At 37.9% G+C, this 19,938-nt stretch overlaps 1 protein-coding gene across 3 annotated transcripts in view; it reads left to right on the top strand.

The window, feature by feature from the left end:
• The first annotated feature begins 2,704 nt into the window (after nucleotides 1–2,704).
• Nucleotides 2,705–19,938, top strand: part of usp32 (ubiquitin specific peptidase 32) — a 65,700-nt gene continuing 48,466 nt past the window's right edge. The window contains exons 1-2 of one of the 3 annotated variants that reach the window (XM_088011433.1): nucleotides 2,705–2,936; nucleotides 19,312–19,439. In XM_088011433.1, coding sequence (XP_087867559.1) covers nucleotides 2,879–2,936; nucleotides 19,312–19,439 — 186 coding nt within the window. In that variant the 5' untranslated portion in view covers nucleotides 2,705–2,878. The remainder of the gene's footprint in view (nucleotides 2,937–19,311; nucleotides 19,440–19,938) is intronic. The other 2 variants (XM_015003545.2, XM_015003547.2) reach the window with 2 other exon arrangements.

Genomic DNA, 19,938 nt, shown 5'->3' with positions numbered 1-19,938 from the left:
TTTTTAAAACATGCTTGAAAGAATCAGGGCAACACTTCAAGGTGTATTTTTGATTAGGCAATAACAACATGATGCAGATTTTACATGATACTGCCCCTTTAACTCTAGGTTTACCAGGCTCTCTGGGAACTTCTAATTAGTAACCATTAACCTTCTGTCTTCTTGGACAAGAAATATGACAAACAGGTCCTCTTTTAGTCAGTGGCCTCTACTGAGGACCCTGAGATCACTGCTGACCCTTGCTGTGTGTCCTCCCTCTTCACTCTGTTTCAGTTAATTTACTGCAGAGAAGGGACTGGGTGAAGGAGAATTTCATGGTCCTTTTCTGGAGTAGAGATGTACAGGTTAACAAATGAGAACAGCTTTAGTTCTGGACCTATGTGGTTTTTATAATGCTTTATGTTGTTTAGTGAAAGCAGGAAGGAGTTGGAAGAGAGTCTAGAGAAATTGATGTACACTCTGGAGAACGAGGTGTGACAGGTAGTGGAGGCAAGTCACAATGCTTGTGTGGATCAGAGGAAGGTGTGTGGAACAGTGAAGCTGCAAGGGGGAGAAGTCCAGAAGGTGAATGAGTTACTAGGGGTAAACAAATTTCCCACGGTCATTGAAAGCAGCACTGACAAAAGCAGCGTAACGTGCAGCGCAGGATGTGAAATTTTAAGCTAGCGCTACAAGTCTGCAGTAGTTGTCAGTCTAGGAGGAGAGACTTTAGGTGGTAGATGTAAGCTAGATCATTTAGGAGTAAAATCTGTTTCTGTGGCAGCAGTTTTCTTCAACAGGTCTTTGTGTTTCTGTCGGCTGCATTATTTCACATCGGTGCACTTTGTGTCGTTTCCAAGCTCAGGACCTCCTCAGGGCCTTGAGCAAAATTTGGTTTTGGGGCCCTCTGTTTGTGCTAATAATGTAGACTTGCTGGAGTCAACAGTCAGATCATTACATCATTGACACACCTTCTATACACCTATTGCATTTCTGACAGAGCTCTTTACAATATATTCTATATGGATCTATCATATATGATATATTGGCACTGACTTCCTTAATTTTGGGTGAGTCATGATCGGCCGATAAGGTTTAAAATATCAGCCTCTGTCCTCTTCTGTTCTGCAGTGAGAGGTTTGACTGACAAACCGCCCCACCAGGTCATGTCTGCAAGTTTGCAGTTAACAGTAGTCAACCCACTGTTAAAAACTCAGTGACTTTTCTTCCTTGATACATTTGGCGACATTTCAGACAAAAAATTGGTATCCAAAGTCAAAATCGGAAGGTCAGGCTTTTTAAAGATCAGTAATCGGCAATCGGCCAGAAAACTGCAGTCTCTGCAGCCCTAATTAAAATGGAATACATACACACATATTTATGACATTCTTTGATTAAATTAATTTTTCTTAGGTGTAATTACAATAACTAAAAATATAATTTATACCAGGAGTCTTTCTCACCTGAGTATGTGGACTGGTACTGGGCTGATTCTGAGCCTTCAAATGATTTTAATTGGAGAAGTTTCATATAACTTATAAGTTGATGTAAAACTAATGTTTGTTTTAGATACATAAATTATCATGCTCACCAGCAAACAACATATCACCAACTACAGCTTAGAGTAGCTCATTGATATATTAATGCAGTAGGCACGTAGCCTGATGTAAAAACATTTTACTAGCCAATGTCAAACATTAAGAAATTGTAACTATTGTTATTAACCATTAATCAAACATGCCTTTTTGAAGAAAAAGTTAAGACTCACTTTCACACAAATACAAACATTGTAGCATAAATGTTTGAATCACATGAACAGAATCAATGCTGTGCTCATCATTGTGATGCGAAGAGTGGCAGGTTTGTGGATTTGAGATATGGAGCAATTCTTCTAAAAACAGAACAAAAGTGAGAAAAATCAGAAAGAAACAGAGACTCCTCTGAGAGTTTAAATTAATAACAATATTTACAGTATTATGGTGCATCAGACCTGCTGTCCTTAACCTTAAGTAAGGTTTAATTTGTATTAATGCTTGAATATTAATGTTTATTAAATGTCCCCTTTAAACTATTGAGCAGGGGTGAATCCAGGAAGTTTTGAAAGAAGGCTGAAAGGGGCCAGTAATGATCTTGGGATGTTACACCAAAAATAATGGTTAAATACGCAAATGATAGAGGTCACCACAATACCGTCAAATAGGTACAAATATGTCCAATATGTTTCAAAAATGTTCTGCATGAGACACTTCCACATCCGCCAGTTTAGCAGATGGAATTCAAAAGTTTTCTGTATGTCTGTGAATTAATTTTTACTACAGCGGGCAGATAACCCGCTGTGGCGACCCCTGTAATAAGCCATGCTTCTATTTTACACATAGTAAAGGTAAAGACAAAGGTAGTTTTATTTATAAAACACATTTTCATCAAGGGACTTCAAATTGCAGTACATACCATGGCCACTAGATGCCGCTGTGTTGTGAAGAGAATGTGGCAAACGAGCCACTAGGTGGAGCTACTCTCACTACTCTTGAGGTTATATATAGTTTGTTCAGTTATTCGAAAACATTCTCGGAAACAGCTCAGTTATTGTGCACGCAGAGAAAAAACGCTGTTTTGCCCCAATGAGAATCAGAAATAAAATTACTTTTTGGGTCCAGTGAGGCCAAACTAAAGTCTGTGTCTATCACTTCGTTCCTGTTTACAGACGTTGATCAACTGACCTGTAGAGTGAGATCATGTGACATAGCATAGAGGCGTCGCTGAAAACATTCACCCGTTCACCACATAGACACACCGCCAGGGACCCGTTTCACAATAAACAGAAAAGGCAACAGTTACTGTCTGAGCCGCTCGGGAAGTAAACGCTGCTTTCCTCAGATCGCAATGAAACGAAGGGAGCATGGGGGCTAAAGAGTCGAGGATAGGATTCCTGTCGTATGACGAGGCTGTCAAGAGAGGTAAGCCGAAAAGGCAGGACCCAATTCCACCTTAGCTAAGCTAGCTTAGCTGCCTGCGCTCAGGCTAACGGCTTTAATAGAGACACCAGGCCACCTGGTAAAATTCATGGCTTTAAAATGACTGCTTAAATGTTCTGTTTTGGAGTTGGACAAAGGTGAATTCGCCTCTTTTATTGCAACTGCTTGGATATGGTCTCCTATTCGGCTCGGATCAGTTATATATATCTTATTAGATTTTTGCCATATGATGTGTTTATCAGTAGCTATTGCTGGGTTTTCCGCAGTATTCTGCCCACGAAATGCTGTACGTTATGCTACAGTTGAAAGGGTTTAAAACAGACCGCTTGCGAATACATTTGTTTTAATTTATATTTGCTAGACATTTCTTCATCCTGAATAGATGTATTGTTGTTTCCGATATTGCAGTGGGGCTGCGGGTGTCTTTTGCGGCGTGTGTATTTACATATAAACAAGGTCAAGTTAAATTGGTTGGTTGTCGGACAGTGTTTGGCGTGGCGTTGTTTCCATTAGAAGAAAAGCCTTGTTTGTACAGTTGAAGCTGGACTAAGGAAGAGGGGCTGTGTTGACAGCCAGTATGAGCTTCAACAGAGGGACGTAGCTCTGAAGGAATAGGATTGGTTCACTTAACTTCACCGCTTGATCTAGTCGCTGCCGGGGAACGTTTACCTCTTTACTATCGCTAGCCTGTATGTTTAATGTGAAAGCAGTTAGCTGACTTGCAACTAGGTTGCAAGAGTGGGGGACACTTTCAGACTGTTTCGGCCTCTGTATCATTTGAAGCTGGTTATGGACACGTGCTAGCTGTGTTAGATCTTATTCAGTTTGGGGTTAGGGTATGTAGGCGTATTAAGCAAGCAAATATCACACTTAAATATTTCTTGTTAAAAACTGACATAAAAACACTGGAAGTCCATTAGACTGGCTAAATATGTTGCTTGCTAGAGATTGAATGCATGGCACCTGAAAGGTTATTTCTCAAAATATTCCATTTAGGCATTCTGCAGCAGGGCACACATTGAAATTGCATTGCACATGAAATATATATTTCCATATTTAATTAGTTATTTTTTGGTGGCACTAGTTGCAGACATAGGTGGACAGAGAAGGGAGAGGGAGAGACATATTACAGATGTTCTAAAGATGGGGATTGAACCTCAGACGGTTGCAGTGAGGACTAATATCCTCAATATATGGGGTTCCCACTCTTCCTCTGAACCACATTTGTTTTTCAGCTTAACTTGGACAATACTGTCTGACTAATTAGAGAACTTCTTGCGGCTGTTTTTTGTACTGGATTATGTTTAAAGGAATCATATTAAAATACAATTATTTTACCTTTACACCACACTTTTTCAGGTTTTTATTTGTAAACAGTTTTGAAAACCATAGATCACTTTTTGTTCTTAAATATTATGCAATTTCTCTTGGTCTACGATATAAAACATGCCAAAATGTCTTGCTTAATGTTAGAACCCTGCTGCAGTATGGAGTCCATGCCGAAGTTGCATTGCTGCATATATGTGTTCAGAACTGTGTCCTATATTTGAGTTTCTACCCTGTAGACCCTGAGAGAAAGTATGGGGGAGCTCTGGGATTGATTTTATAGTTTACACCTTTTGTGAGCTGAATTGAGCTGAATTTACCTCCATCTTTTCAATATCCTTGTGTTCTTGTTTAGGGATGCCTTCATCTCAAAGTCATTCCTGCTCTGCATATCACCTACAACTACACACAGGAAGACTCAAGTTGTTCATCAAACACTCACAGGCTGTGGAAGTGTCCAGCCACCCAGCCCAGCCTTATCTGACCAGTCACATGGCAGCATTCCTAATTCCCACAGCAGGCTTGGCCGCAGCAATGGCTGATTCAGTTATCTCAAAGGTGCACTCTGTAGGCATAACAGTGGTTGGTTATCAAGAATCCTTTTGAAAATGTTGACTTTCCAAGATTATCTAGATCTAATTGATTCAAGTTGGTTACTGCAGAGCCGATTGGTCACTTTTTGATGGGTTTTCCTGACAGACCCTTAGGGAAAATGGTTTTCAGAAGGAGTCAGAATGATGGCCCATCTTTCTTTGAGTGTTGCGCTCTCTTCTTTGTCCAGGTAACAGTTAATCCTATGTGTAAATTAGTTTTAAATTGCTGATCAGAGTGCAGAATTAAATGTTCCCTACTGTAGTGACAGTGTAATTTGTCACTACAGTAGTTGAGCACAGTGCGTGCGCAGTGTGTCAGCGGTGAAAGTCCACTTCCTTTTCCCAGAGTATTAGGTAACGGGGTGATAAAACATTCACTCAGAAAGGGAAGAAACTTTCTTATTTGATTAGTAATACGCTAGTCTAACATACGTGACAAAGTTCATTTCGAAAATAAGTTTAAAGGTCAAGGCTGCACATGTAACTAAGAGAGTACTCAAAGTTCACTGATCTGAGTTGATCACAATGACAGATCTATTGGAATAATATAGATGAATTTGTCTATTGTAGGGGGCAAAGTTGATCCTGCTATTGGCACAAGCTACTGGCTCCAGATTTACTCATAAATACTTAGATACATTATTTATCACTATTTTAGATTTGCATTGGTCATGGTGGCAACATTTTAAAGCAGCTCTGTTACATTAGTTCTGATTTGTTCTTTTTCTATACTTTGGTCACAATTTCTTTGTTCCAATTGTTGCATGTTTGAACAATTTTTCCTCTGATGTTTCCATCACTATCACTGTACCCTGACCAAGCAAATATCACATGACCAATCTCACCCCTCCAAGGGTTTCCCACAGTGTACTATAAGTCTGGCGGGCCATCAGACTTAACCCCACCAAGCTAATCATTGTTTATGCTTCCAACTGTTAAATTATGAACAATGGCAACAATGAACAATGGCAACATAATATAGTCAGTATTTACATACTGACTATATTATGTTGCCATTGTTCATAATTTAACAATAATAATAATTTAACACATAGGGAGACGAAGGTCAGGTTTATTTTTTTATTCACCAGAATGCCATAACCACTGTCTGCCTTTACCAGGCTATGCACTATCAACTTCAGCGAATAAAGTCACAAGACAAAAAGTTTATGTTTTTATTTTAATTATATTTTTCTTATGTTTACCTTTTTTGAAGACTTTATAGTTGGTGTTTTTTGTATTGTTAATATCTTACAATAACACATAATTACCTAGTTATATTTTCAAATTTTCTGTCATCTTTAAACTCAAAAAACACACTGGGCGGCTGAATTCAAATCAAATTCAAAAATACTTTATTGATCCCAAAGGAAAATTAAATTTGCTAACATTAGAGTGAGTTCCCTAGTGCCTCTACAATCAGGCTTAGCAAGTATTCTGGGGCAAACCCTGAACCCCTTTCAGTATGTCAGCATGTATCCTACAGTGACATTTATGGTTGTGTAGGATAACAAATATGGCCACATTTAAAATAGCTCTTTAGAGAAAGAGTTGTTTTCAGCAGAGCCAAAAAAACATGCAGAGCTTTGCTGAAATGTTTCTTGCAGATGTGTTTAATGTAAAGAAAATGAGAGTTTAGTTTATGGAACACCAAACTGACCACAACTTGTCCATATTCAGGCTGCAGTCAAGGAAAGCAGCAGGGAGAAGAATGGTTTGAAGGCATATTGATCCATTAAAAGAAATGGATGGCCAAATGTTCTGATGGTTTATAGATAAATTCTGTTTCTAGCACCATCATATAATCAGCATACAGTAGATAGCGTATGCTGCCTGTACTGGAGCTAGTTACTAAACTCATTAATAAGATACAAAGCATTGCATGAGTGTCACTGTTGTACTCCATGCAGATATCTGTCAAACTGGCGTCAGCCACATGCCCATCATAACATAATGAGCACATGGCTAATTAGCATAGCATTAGGCATTGACTATTGAAGCTTATTTCTAAACAACTTTAACTGTGATGACATGGCCGTTGTTATTTATGCACACTATAGCATGAATAAAGCGAGAACGACTCAGCAGTATGTGAATGTGAGCGAGACGGCTCCATCAAAGGAAACAGCAGGTCCATCCCAGCATTTTTCACAAATGTCAGTTCTACTAGTGAGTAATTTGTTGATTGTGTAATTATTATGATTTAAAATATTTGACTGAAACATTGTTTCTGCAGCTTGTAAAATAGTTTCTGGAAAGCATAGCTGCCTATATAAATTTCGTTATTTTTATAAAAATAACAAAGGATACTTGTGACATATAGAGGTGCCAACAGAATTCAGTCGGATTGTTGCTTTTTTAAAAATTTATTTTAACAATCATTGTTATAATTTAAAAAAAAATTTGATGTCAAGTGTTCTGAGTAAGTCAGTCTGCTCTGTTTTCACTCTAGTTAATCAATAAATGGTTATAATCTGATGTCGTTTAAGGTGTCATGAATAAAGAAATGAAAGAGTGAAAAAGAGCTGACAGGAAGTCGACATTTACTGGCTTGCGGCAGTACCAGGAAGCTACATATCTCCATGTCAAGTAACAGCCAGTTAATGGTTAAATTAACTGGCTGCTCTGAAGTGCCTCATGGAGAAGAAAACCTTCCTTCCTTACAGCAGCAGCTGCTGACTGTAAACATGATAACAGTTGATGATGTTAAGACAGAACTGTATGTCACTGTTAGAGGTGTTGATTCATCTTGTTAGCTTATTGCTATGATCCTGTTTAGGTTATAGGGTTCTGATCTGTTGCAACATATAGAACATACCCTTGTTAATTTTAATTCTACATGTCTTGGAGCATGTCTTTCGAGTATGCACATGTGAATCTCAGTCATTCTGGTTAAAAAACGTCCACTGGTCTGATCAAGGAGAATCGAGCTAATGTGTGTTTCTAGATTGCAGTTTTTCCAGTAACACTTTGACGTAATATTTGATCCTTGGTGGTCGATCACCATACAGTGAGGTATGGTGATACATTCTTAGCAGTAAGAATTTAGCCTTACTGTTACATTCTGTGAGACATGTCAGTGGGCTTTTAATAGCCTACTTGATAAACCACTGCTTTGCATTTTTACCTTGTGCCCTTTGGGTCGGGGATGTGGATTTGCCTACTGTTGCTACATATACTTTCAGTAGAGTTTTTGCTGGGGAACTTTGGCAGGCAGCTGTGTGGATTGTTTTGATTTGCAAGGCAAATTGTTATATCAGGTGGTATATTTTCAAACTGGCTGCTGGAGTCAGAATATTCCAGGTAATGTAAAACTGACGTGATTCTGATTGAATCACATGATTTTAACGGTATAATACTATCTAGAAGGTGTTTGGGAGTTTTTATTACGCATAGCAATACTACCTTTTCCCTTTTTCTCCTTAGAGTTACACCGGGTAATGATCAAGCAGATATAAACTGGGTTTCTCTCTCGCTCTCTCTCTCTCTCACACACACATACGTTTGTGTTGCTATCTGTGTGGGGACTTTCCATTGACTTCCATTCATTTCTACAGCCTAAACCTTACCTTTACCCTTTTCCTAACCCTAACCATCACATACCTAACCCTAACCAAAACTCAATTCATACCTTAGCCCTAACTCTGACCCCTGACCCAAAACCCAAAAACAGGGTTTCCCCTTGTGGGGACCAGGCTCCGGTCCCCACAAGGAGCAATTGGTCCCCACTACGTAGTATATGTCAGGAAAATCGTCCCCACAAGGTATTACAAACAAACGCGCGCGCGCGCACAAACACACACACATATATATGTGATTCTTGAGAATAGGGACAAAACAGGTCCTATGGATAAAGCATAAAATTTGAATAAAATATACACAAAATATATTTTTTTCAAATATCTAACTAAACTAACCTGGGTCATGTGAGCACAACAATGTATATTTTTCTTTTTTTTGCTGAATATTTTTTTATTTTAAACATTGTAGTCGGTGGATGATGCCTGTAAAAGCCCTTGTCCAGGAGCAGAACTCAATACATTCTTATAGTTTAAAACAATTAAAGAAATACTAAAATTATATATTATGACAATTAAGTATAAGTAGTCATATAAATAATTATAAAAGTATCGATAAATTGAATTAAAAATAATTTTTAGATATTTTCCAACTCCGTTGAAATTTGTCCTTAGTTTTTGTCAACACCGTCAGAAATGAAAAGAATGTAAAAAAATCAGGCATTATTGGGGGGCACCAGAACTTCTGAGGACCCCATGACGTTGTCTTTTCTCTTCCTTTGCTAGGAGGGCTAGTTAGCTCCGGTTAGCTTAACCTCTTATACCCTCAGGGGGTATAAATAAATTTAAACTTAACATTTTGGGCAAAACCTTTATACGGAATAGTTTTTGAAAGATCAAAGCCTCTTTTAGCGGATAATAAAAAATAAAAAAAAATTTAAAGGCACGTGGAGCCTTTGTTTACAGAGCGAGCCGAGGTCGTGGCAGCTGGACCCACCGGTGGGTCCGTCGGGTTCTAGGGGTTAAGTTATTCTTTAGTTTTTTCTTCTGTTTTATTCATAAGTTGTTTGTCACAACCATGATGTGTCAACTCCATAACTGACAATTTACAAAACTTTGATGAAATTTTGCGAATAAAAGCTTAATTTTGGTATAATGTAAAGATTTCATGGACCTGACGAGCTACAATATGGCCTCCTTCAGAATAACATCATATAAATTGAGGTAGTTTGGCATTTCGTCAACTCCGTCAGATGTCAACTCCGTCTGAGTTTTTCTGACTCTTTCAGTGAAATTGTTATCAAATCTCACTTAATTGTGCAACTAATTCATTTTAATGTATTTTACATGAATTGCATTACTTCACATGTACCAAGTTTTTCATTTTACTCACTAGTTTGTCACCACCTTCAGTTCTGTGTCAACTCCGTCATGCACTGTCAACTCCATCAGATGGACTTTTTCTTGTTTTTTGTTTTAAATAATATTTATTTTATTTCTTGAGAAGCATTTGTCTGTAAATTGAGTAAAAATATCACTAATGGGGTATTTTAAAAATCATTTTAGATTTATTTTTGTCAGATGGTGATGACAAAGTTTTGGGTCAGGTCGATTAAAAATGTAATTTTTTTTTAAAAATTCGCAACTGGGAGCCTGTACCTTAGCATCTTCATATTTTCTAAACATTATTTGTCATATTTGCATACATAAGGTTGAGAAATAATAAAAAAAAAATGGGAAAATTAAAACCCATTTTGTCCCTATTCTCAAGAATCACTATATATATATATATATATATATATATATATATATATATATATATATATATATATATATATATATATATATATATATTAGTTACAACAAAACTTTGGTGCAAAACAAAAATCTCTTTACCTATTAAAATAACATGAATTTATATAAATTCATGAGTTGTCTTTATGCTTGACATAAGGCAGTGCTTCTCAATTCCAGTCCTCAGACCCCCCTCTCTGCATGTTTTAGATGTGCCTCTATTCCAGAACAGCTGTTTCAAATGATTGCATGGCCATCAAGTACTGCAGAAGCCTGTTAATCACCCAGAGATACAATTCAGGTGTGTGGTAGAAGGGAAGAACCTAAAACATGCAGGGCAGGGGGGCCTGAGGACCGGAATTGAGAAGCACTGACATAAAGAGAGGAAAATAGTATCAACATATCATCCCACTTCCTGTGAATGTTAAAGCTGAATTGTTTTTCTGTCTGAACACAGAGACACACAGCAGTCACCAAACTCTTACCTTGCAGTTTCTTTTTTCTATATTTCTACCAAAAGTTTTAGTTGTGAAAGCACAGCACACACCTTTCTATCTCTTACCTATATTTAACGATTTGTGGACAAGCTATGCTTACTTCAAGTTCATAGTGTAAAAAGCAACAAATATAATCCCAGCACTGGCTAAAAGAGGAGACTTGCATTTTTATTTGTTTATTAAAAACAAATAAAACAACTATATTTGTTTTTAATGCACAATGGTGTGAATCTGATGTATTCTGTTTCTTATTCAACCTTTTGCAGTTTGGATCAAAGATGTCCTGTAAACCTGTAATCTACAGTGGCATCAGTTATTGCTGGCTTAATGTAACCTAAAGAGCCACACTTCAGTTATTCAAATACTATATGATATCATGTATGATTGAGGTTTAAGAGTATGGTAACATATTTGATTTAGTCAATGTAAACTTATTTGTTGTGCAGTTGGTATCTTGATTTAGTGTAATAGTTAGTAGAATAAGACCTGCAGCATCAGTAATATAGCCTAAATAAGTAGAAGGGAATATCTATACAAGAAATTGCAGTGATGAAGGTAGTCAAACATGAGCCAAGAACTAGACAGGTTGCTCAGTGACGTTATGCACACAAGATCCTGCCCCCAGCTTCCTCCTGGAGGGCAAAAAACTTCTGGTGACGATGACTACCATTAGATTTAGCTATCAAGTTGTCAACATAATGCGCTAAATCTTACATGTATTTGTAACATAGAAGAAAAAGATGACAGAATGCTTTGCTGCTACCACTACAACAATTAAAACAAGGTCAGGAAATGCTTTAATTAAGAAAAAACAGCGAGGAGAGGGAAGTAGGTCGGTTATGATAACTTGACTGACAACATTAACATGTAGGTGTGATGTGGAATTGGATGGACTTTTGGGGCAGTTACAGAAAAGGGCAACCTACACAGCGTCGCTGACAGATTATCAGTAGAGCAGGTGTTTATATTAGCGAATCAACCACAGTGATCACTTATTAATAATTGTAGAATAAACATCAAACCTAAAAACATGATTCTGCAATGGACTGAATGTTTTGTTCTTTGTGTGCACAATGTTTGCATGTTTTTTGATGTTGAATCCTGATGCATTAGTGACGTTGTTGTCATTCAGTTGCTATGGCAACGAATCTGAGCCAGAAAAAGAAGGAATACCAGTGATTTTGAGATTTTCTGCATTATAAAAAATTAATAATACGTACATCTTCAGGTTTCATTTTGTCAACAGAATTGTTCCACTATGGCAGCACAGCTATGGATGACAAGTAAAAGAATAATCTTTTTGCCCTCCAGGCTTGTGTGTATGTGAAAAATTTCCACATGTAATCAATAACATACAACATGTCTATACATGTTTCTTCCAGGCCAAATTCAGTTTAGGCCGATATTGAGTACCAAGTTAACAAGTTGGTACTTATACTTCCTACAACAAAAATAAATTTATTTTATTTAGAACAGGATGGCTCTTCTTTTTAAGCTTACAGATCCTATGACTGTTTTTAATTTTAATTTTTTTATTTGGAAAGGCAAGTTACAATTACATTGTACATTTCAGCTTCCACCACAGCAGAAGTATGAGAAGGAATAACATAAGTCAATCCAGGGTTTTTGTGTAATAACAAAACATCCATAACAGAAGAGTGAGCGAGGGGTGGGAGGGGTCTGATCTGATCTTGCATATAAAAGGGAAAAGGCACATTCCAGAGCATAGTTTTACCATAAACCCGAACCAGGGTACAATACACAGTACAACAATATTTGCATGTGATAGGCATCTTTAGTCCAAATGGATTACTGATTTAACATAGTTTGTCCATTTAGACCAGATTTTGAAGAATGATTCCCTTCGACCTCAAACAGAAAAGGATAACCTCTCCAGAATGTAAATGTCTTGTACAATATTGAACCAGTCCTCTACTGTAGGTGCTTCAGGCTTTAACCATTTTCTAGTGATTGTCTTTTTACTTGCTGCCAGAAGCATTAACAGTAGTTTTTTATCTTCCAGAGTCCAGCTATCAAATGAGATGTTTCCTAAGTATAGGGATTCAGATTTACATGGGATTCATTCAGAAAAGATGTTGTTTAGGTGGGAACACAGTTGCTCCCAAAAAGCTTTAATCACCGGACAACTCCAGAAGATGTGATGATGATTTGCCCCGTTTGTTCCACAGAGTCTCCAACACATGTCCCCACTGCCCCAATGTTTTTTTCTGAACTGGAGTCACAAAATATCGAACAGTGTTTTTCCAGCAGTGGAAAAACACTGTTCGATTGGAACTCGAGGTCATCCAGTGCAATCTGTTGATCTGTTCCCAGACTTCAGTTGAGATGGATAAATTTCCTTCTTTTACCCACTTGTTTCTTATGTAGTTTGTGTCACTTTATTTAGAGAATAGAATACCATTGTAAAGTATAGAAACAAGTTTCTTGCTTGAACCTGACTTCAACAAGGACAAAAACACATTAACAAGTCCTGGTTTAGCTGATTCCCAATTGACACATATATTTCGATTGAAATAGGACCTAACCTGTAAGTATCTGAAGAAGTCGTCCCTCTCCAACCCGTTAGATCTCTGAAGTTCCTCAAAACTCTGAAACACCCCGTTATGGATAAAAGTATATTAAGAGGTTAATCCTTTTTGGATCCATCCTCTAAATCTTCCATCAGTCTTGTTCGGTTTAAATGCAGAGTCAAAGGCACACCATCTGAGCATTTTTATCTGGCTCCCCAATCCACAAATTTCAACCACGTTTCTCCAAGAATCCAACATTGTGTGTAACATTGACTATTGTTTGGTATATTCAGCCTCTCTTGTAAATCCTTGTCCATTAATACTGATATTAAAGGTATTCCTTCCATTGTTGAGCCATCTTTCCACTTTGCATCGTAAGATGGAGAGCATAGACAGAACACCGGTCTTAACTGAGCTGCAAGGTAATAAACCCGTAGATTGGGAAGACCCAGTCCGCCTTTCTCTTTCTTTAACTGCAGCATTCTATACTTCACCCTTGGTTTTTTCCTCTGCCAAATATACTGAGATATTAATCTTTCCCACTCTGTGAAACATCTTTCTGATATCTGGATAGGTAAACATAGAAATAAATATAGGCAACGTGGGAGAATGTTCATTCCGACCGACTCCACTCTGGAGTATAAATTTGAGAAAGGGATCAAGTTCCATCTCTGTATGTCTGATTTCAGGTTTGAGATTAGGGGCCCATAGTTGACATCAAAAATCCTGGAGAAATCCTTTGGCAATGTGACCCCTAAGTATTTAATGGATTCTGCTTCCTAGCTCCAATTGTACAGGCTCTTAATATAGTTCTGTGGGTTATAGTTTATTGTTAAGACCTGAGTCTTGGTAATGTTTATCTTGTAGCCCGAGAGTGAACCATATTCCTCGATCGCCTCCATAAGTACAGGTAGAGTTTGGGCTGGGTTTGCTATGGTTAGCAACAAATCATCTGCAAACAATGACAGCTTTTGTTCCCCGGACGACATGTGAACTCCAGCTATGTCTGTCCTCTGACTTATCCACTGACTTAAAGGCTCTATGAAGAGGGCGGAGAGGAGTGGGGAAACACAGCATCCCTGCCTCGTATCCCTTTCCAAAGTAAAGGGATCAGATAGGTCAATGTTAATTTTTATCCTAGCCGATGGTTTAATTGTATAAAGCTGCAATTATATCTATTATGGTCTGGTGGAACCCAAACCTGGACATAACTCAAAAGCCTTCTCCGCATCCAGACTCAGTACAACGGTCTCTATACTTTGTTGAACTACATGATTTAAAATATGCAAGGTTTTTCTGATGTTGTCCTGTGTCTGTCTCTGTCTGATGAAGCCTGTTTGATCCTTATGAATTATCACTGGCAAGATGTTTTCCAATCTCTATGCGATTATGGCAGTAAATAATTTATAATCAATATTTAGCACACTTATTGGGTGGTAGTTTCCGCATTCCAATTTATCCTTTCCCTCCTTAGGGATTAGCGAAATAATTGTGTCTCTCCATGAGGGAGGGATTATTTTCTTTTCCAGTACATTGTTGAAAACTCTTAATAAAACAGGGACTAACTGATCATGCATTTCTCTGTACCACTCGGAGGTAAACCCATCCGTTCCTGGAGATTTTCCTCCTTTCAACTTTCTAATCACTGACCTTAGTTCTGCTTCAGTTATCTTTGATATTAACTGTTCGTTTTGCTCGTCTGTAATGTTGGGCAGAGAGAGTTGGGAAAGGAATGTATCTATTTGCTGTTCATTTTTCATTTTTTGTTGGGAGTATAAGGTTTGGGAAAAAATCTCTAAAGCCCCAGATGAAATGAGCTTTCCAGGAAAGGCACAGCATGTATGTTTCTGTCTGTTGGCAGTTCCGCAGGACTTAAAGGTCACACGGCTCAGCTTTTTGCATCATGTTCTTGATACCTTGATGCCTCTGCAAGTGTCTGCAGCCTCACTGGAAGCAGCCATGCTTGTTTAATAGTCCCAGCAGGAGCCTGCATCCGCTGTTACTCTGTTGCTGTGATGATTTAGTTGGTGGGTCTGACACACAACCTGCTGTGAAAGTGTGCATACTTTGAGGAAGGTGAATGGAAACAGGGCACTTGTAGTAATGTTAATTTGGATAGTTGTGCGTCTCTGAATCAGAACTTCTACTGTGGAGAAATGAAAACTGAAAACTGGACCCATAACTTACCCTATGTCTACGGAACATTGTGTCAGTCAAAATATTGATTTATCCATGCATTGTAATTAATTTTTCCAATTCAATATCAATTTGGAAAAGTTTGTTAATTAGTTAGATCACCTGTCCTGCCATGGTGAGCAACACTTTTAGCACTGTCACTATAAGAACTAGGTGTCTAATATAAGACAGCTGGATATGAATTCTTCTTCGTTTTGAGCTCATTTGTGGTTGGCAAGTGACTATTGTTATAGCTTGTGCAAGGATTCCTGAGCTCTATTCAAAAGACTGATGATAACTGCAGGAACTGAGTGTGTTTTGCATCTGACTGTAAACAGAAGAGAATGATACCCATTAACCTCAACATCACAGATGGACCTGAGCACAGAGTATGTATTAGTGAAGGTTAGGAACAAGGGGTCAGGTCAGAGGTCAGGTAGGCAGTGGTAGACTTGGATTATGAATACTTTCCAGATGTACTGTAAACTTAACCATTAAACAAACCATTGTGATTATCTAACCTTGTGAAAACTGTTGTTGATTTGTGTGAGACTGCTGGATTTAATCCATAAAACTGCACATTTTCACAGCTGCTCTGATCACTTCAGCATATGTGTCCACAGATTGATGAAAATTAGCTAATCTTAGCACCACAATGCCTTACTTCCTGGCGTGGTTTGTGATTCTAGCCCTTCAGTTTACTGATATTGTGGACATACTTCCTCAGTGACTGCAGATAACTATGGTTATTTGGTGACAGAAATATAAACTTCTGTGTCATCAACATAAATATCATGGGAGATGTAGTGACTCTTCAAACCAGTTGTTACGCAGTAATAGATATTCAATTTTAAGAAATGGATGAAGGATGAAACCTTGAGAAACCCCACATCAGATTTTTATTGCTCAGAATTATTGTTGGTGAAAGGAAATATTGGCCATAATTCAAATTAGTACACATCAGTACACAATAAAGAGACATGTTTCATTTAGACAACCGTCACTATCAGTATACTTCAAATTATAATGACTATGAAAGGTCGCAGAACAAGCCCAGATTATCATCCCTCTACCACCATATTTGATAGGCAATAGCAGTTTGTTCTGAAATGCTGCTTAGATTTAACTACTTTGGTTAAGCATCCAGAAAACATTGTTGCAGAAGTGTTGTCTCATTTGAATGCAGCTGTACTTCGGTTGTCACAACACTAAAATTTCAAACTTGTTACTGCTAAATAATTAATAGCTTTACAAGATTATTATCTTATGTTGAAAATTGTGCTGCACATCCAGTTTGTCAATGTGCTGCTGATTGAAATCACATTTACATGGTTTGAGTTAGTATAGTATAGCTATTATTCAGCATAAATTGGTGATTGTTCATGCTCAAAAAAAAGTTTGTCGAAAAAAAAAATCTAGAAGTATTTCTCATAAATTATTCTAATTGCTTTAAAGTATCCACCAAACATCAAATACTAAAATAACATGAATATGAAGTTATTTTAAGGTAAATCTGTTTGTAATTGTAATAAAAGCACTAGCAAGTCTGTTTCAGGATACTCTGGAATACTTTGAGCTGCTGGCTTACATAAGACACAAAGGTGCGTTCCTCTTCTGTTGTGCTGAGAAGTGCAGATCTGGTTTGATTATGAGGTGCCTGCTGTGTTACCAAAGCCTGTGATTCAGCACTTTGTTCCTAATCACTTCTACCCTGAAGCCGAGTGGCTTCTGCTGCCCACTCAGGGCTAATGGAGGACCAGAAGCAGCTCAGCAGCATCCTGCACCAAGAACAGCTGCTTATTGGGTCACTTTTATTGTTTTTCAGGAATCTCTGGCTTATACTGTAGCTGCGTGCGTGCGTGCGTGCTGATGGGGTGTGGGGGAATGTCTGCTGTTCAGGGGCAGTTCAGTTCACCTTTGAGGGTTTTGGAGCTCAGCAGCTTTGGGATATGTTTGCTACACTAAATGTCACACTTAGGGTTGCTGCTTATTTTTAAACATCATAGACTGAATATTACAAAGAGGTTAAACTGAAACATCAAAGAAGTCCACAGTGATATTTGTTTTCAGGCTTATTTGCATTAACGAAGTTTGTATCTTTATGTATTTTGCCTTCTTGTTTTTCATATACTTTCATAATGTACTGAACTGAATATTATTTTTTTTTCACCAACTGGTTCCAGAGGAACTGAAGGAATACACCAATAATATTTCTCATGTACAGTTAGAATCTACCGTCTAATGCAGCATTAGATAGCATTAAGAGCTGGTTATTGTCATTAATGGCAGTTCCATTAATGACATCTGATTCTTTAGAGGATGATTTAATGAAACACATGGGGCCAATCAGAAAGCAAAGCTGCTTGAGGTAATAAAACTTGTCTGAATGTAAGATTGAGCTGAATGCAGTTGATGCATTTAAATAAAAATAAATTTTATTCATGCAAATTTGACCATTACTGATGCTTTTTGTGCAGTTTGATTTTGTTTTAGGAAATTGTTAGTCTTCTCTATTCATTACAGCAGTAAGGCTTTATGAGAACCTATCTGTTAATCCTGCATACAAATAAGCATAAATAAAGGCAATTAAGCATAAGTGAAGGAGTTATGGGATGCTTAGTTCCAACTGGGTATTGCTAAACTGGGACAACCTACCTGAGTATTATTGTGTAATGTCTTCATTACTTTAGTACTACATCATATTCAAATGTAGATGGCAAATTCCTGCAGAATAATGCATCATGTCATAAAGCTCAAATAACCCTAAGTTGCTTTGTTTTACATATCAGAGTCCACTGTACTGCAACAGCTTCCACCAGATCCCAGTCCTATAGAACCCTGCTGGGATGTTGGAATGTGAGACTAACTGTGGATGTGCAGCCGACTAATAAACAGTGACTGCATGATTTTGTCATATTTGTGTGGATCGAACTCTGAGGAGTCTTCCTAACACCTTGTTGAATTTGTGGATTTGTATGAATGTAGTGTCTGTTCATCCACTGTCATTGGTGGCTATGCTAACTGGCCTTAGCATCGCCACCGCTACAGCTGGTTGTTGTGAACCAGCTGTAGCAGAGCAGAGAGCAAGAGGAAAGTGTGAGCAGCGAATACATGAGATGATTGACAGCAACAAGACCCTGGCTCTGATTGATTGTTTCTGACCAAATGGTGTATTTCACATGAGCAGGATCCCAGGGAGAAGGCAGAGGAGCTTCATATTTTTTTCACAGTTTGTCATATTAAACTGTCACAACATGGTAACAGTTTCAGCAAATATGTAAAAACATATGTTTTTTGCAAAAATTACATAGTCTCCTTCACAGGTGATGAACATATTTAGTAGTTCCAATCGGTGTGTGTGTGTGTGTGTGTGTGTGTGTGTGTGTGTGTGTGTGTGTCTGTCTGTCTATGAAGTTGATGAAATGCTTTCTTGTCACTTTCTGGGGAGTCAGTAATTAAAACCAGACTTTAGTTTTTATGGCAGGTAACATTAATTGGCTCACTGTGCTGCAGTTGCTAAATAGCATCTAACCCAGGGCTCTGCAGCTGTTCCAACCCAAAGAGCTGTTTTTACCAGCAATCCAACTAAATAAAACCCATTTAGAGCTGCAAAGGCAACGTGACACTTTTTTCAAAAATATAAATATATACTCTAAGTTTAAAAACAAAGAAAAAAAAGTAATTTCTAAATATGCAACTTTTTTGTTTTCTAAAGGATGGACTCATGTTCTTTTGAGAGAGAGACAGAGATCTTGATCACTTTGGCTGACGAAATTTCTCCCTACAGCATACTAAATCAAGGTGGCATTATGACAAAGATCAGAGTCATTATTATGATACATTGCTTGGCTAAACAAGACCGCAACGCCACAAAGAGTTGGATCCCCCAAAGTCTAATTGTGTCTTTCCCTTTGTGACTGCAGTTACTGATGTGGAACTGAAGCGGCTGAAGGATGCCTTCAAGAGAACCAGTGGTCTGTCGTGTTACATGACCCAGCAGTGCTTCTACAGAGAAGTGCTAGGAGATGGAGTTCCCCCAAAAGTTGCAGAGGTAAGCCACAGTAATGTCACAATTTATGTTATGTAGCTGAAATTAAGAGTTAGTAGAAGTGAGGAGAGAGGCCCAAATAAATTATGCTTTTATTGGAGTGGTGAACACAAACTCTTTCAGGTTTCCCCCAGAAAACTTTCTAAGCCTGGTGGTAGGGACAGTTATCCAGCAGCCCCTTGTGTTTTTGTTTTAAAATATGTTAAAGGTTGACTGGAAATTTAAAATATGACTAGGTAAAATTATGTTATTGAAAGATATTGTTGATAGTACTTATACAAATATAGTACAAATATAAAGACTTACAAAAAGGAAATGTGCAGGGGTGCAGGCTGAGTGATTTGTCCAGCTCTGTGCCCAGTTCAACGCATCAACTATAAACCTGCCTTTGCTTTCACTGTTACTAGTGTATAAAAAACCCTGTCTAAAATAAACAAGTGACATATAGCTTGGTAGGGGGGAAACCCTGTCTGAATAGAAGTTTATAGTAATTTCCCCATCT

This window comes from Poecilia mexicana, unplaced genomic scaffold, assembly GCF_051168715.1.
Source record: "Poecilia mexicana isolate PSO_F unplaced genomic scaffold, ASM5116871v1 scaffold_13, whole genome shotgun sequence".
NCBI lineage: Eukaryota > Metazoa > Chordata > Actinopteri > Cyprinodontiformes > Poeciliidae > Poecilia > Poecilia mexicana.
This window is presented reverse-complemented; position numbering and strand designations above follow the sequence as displayed.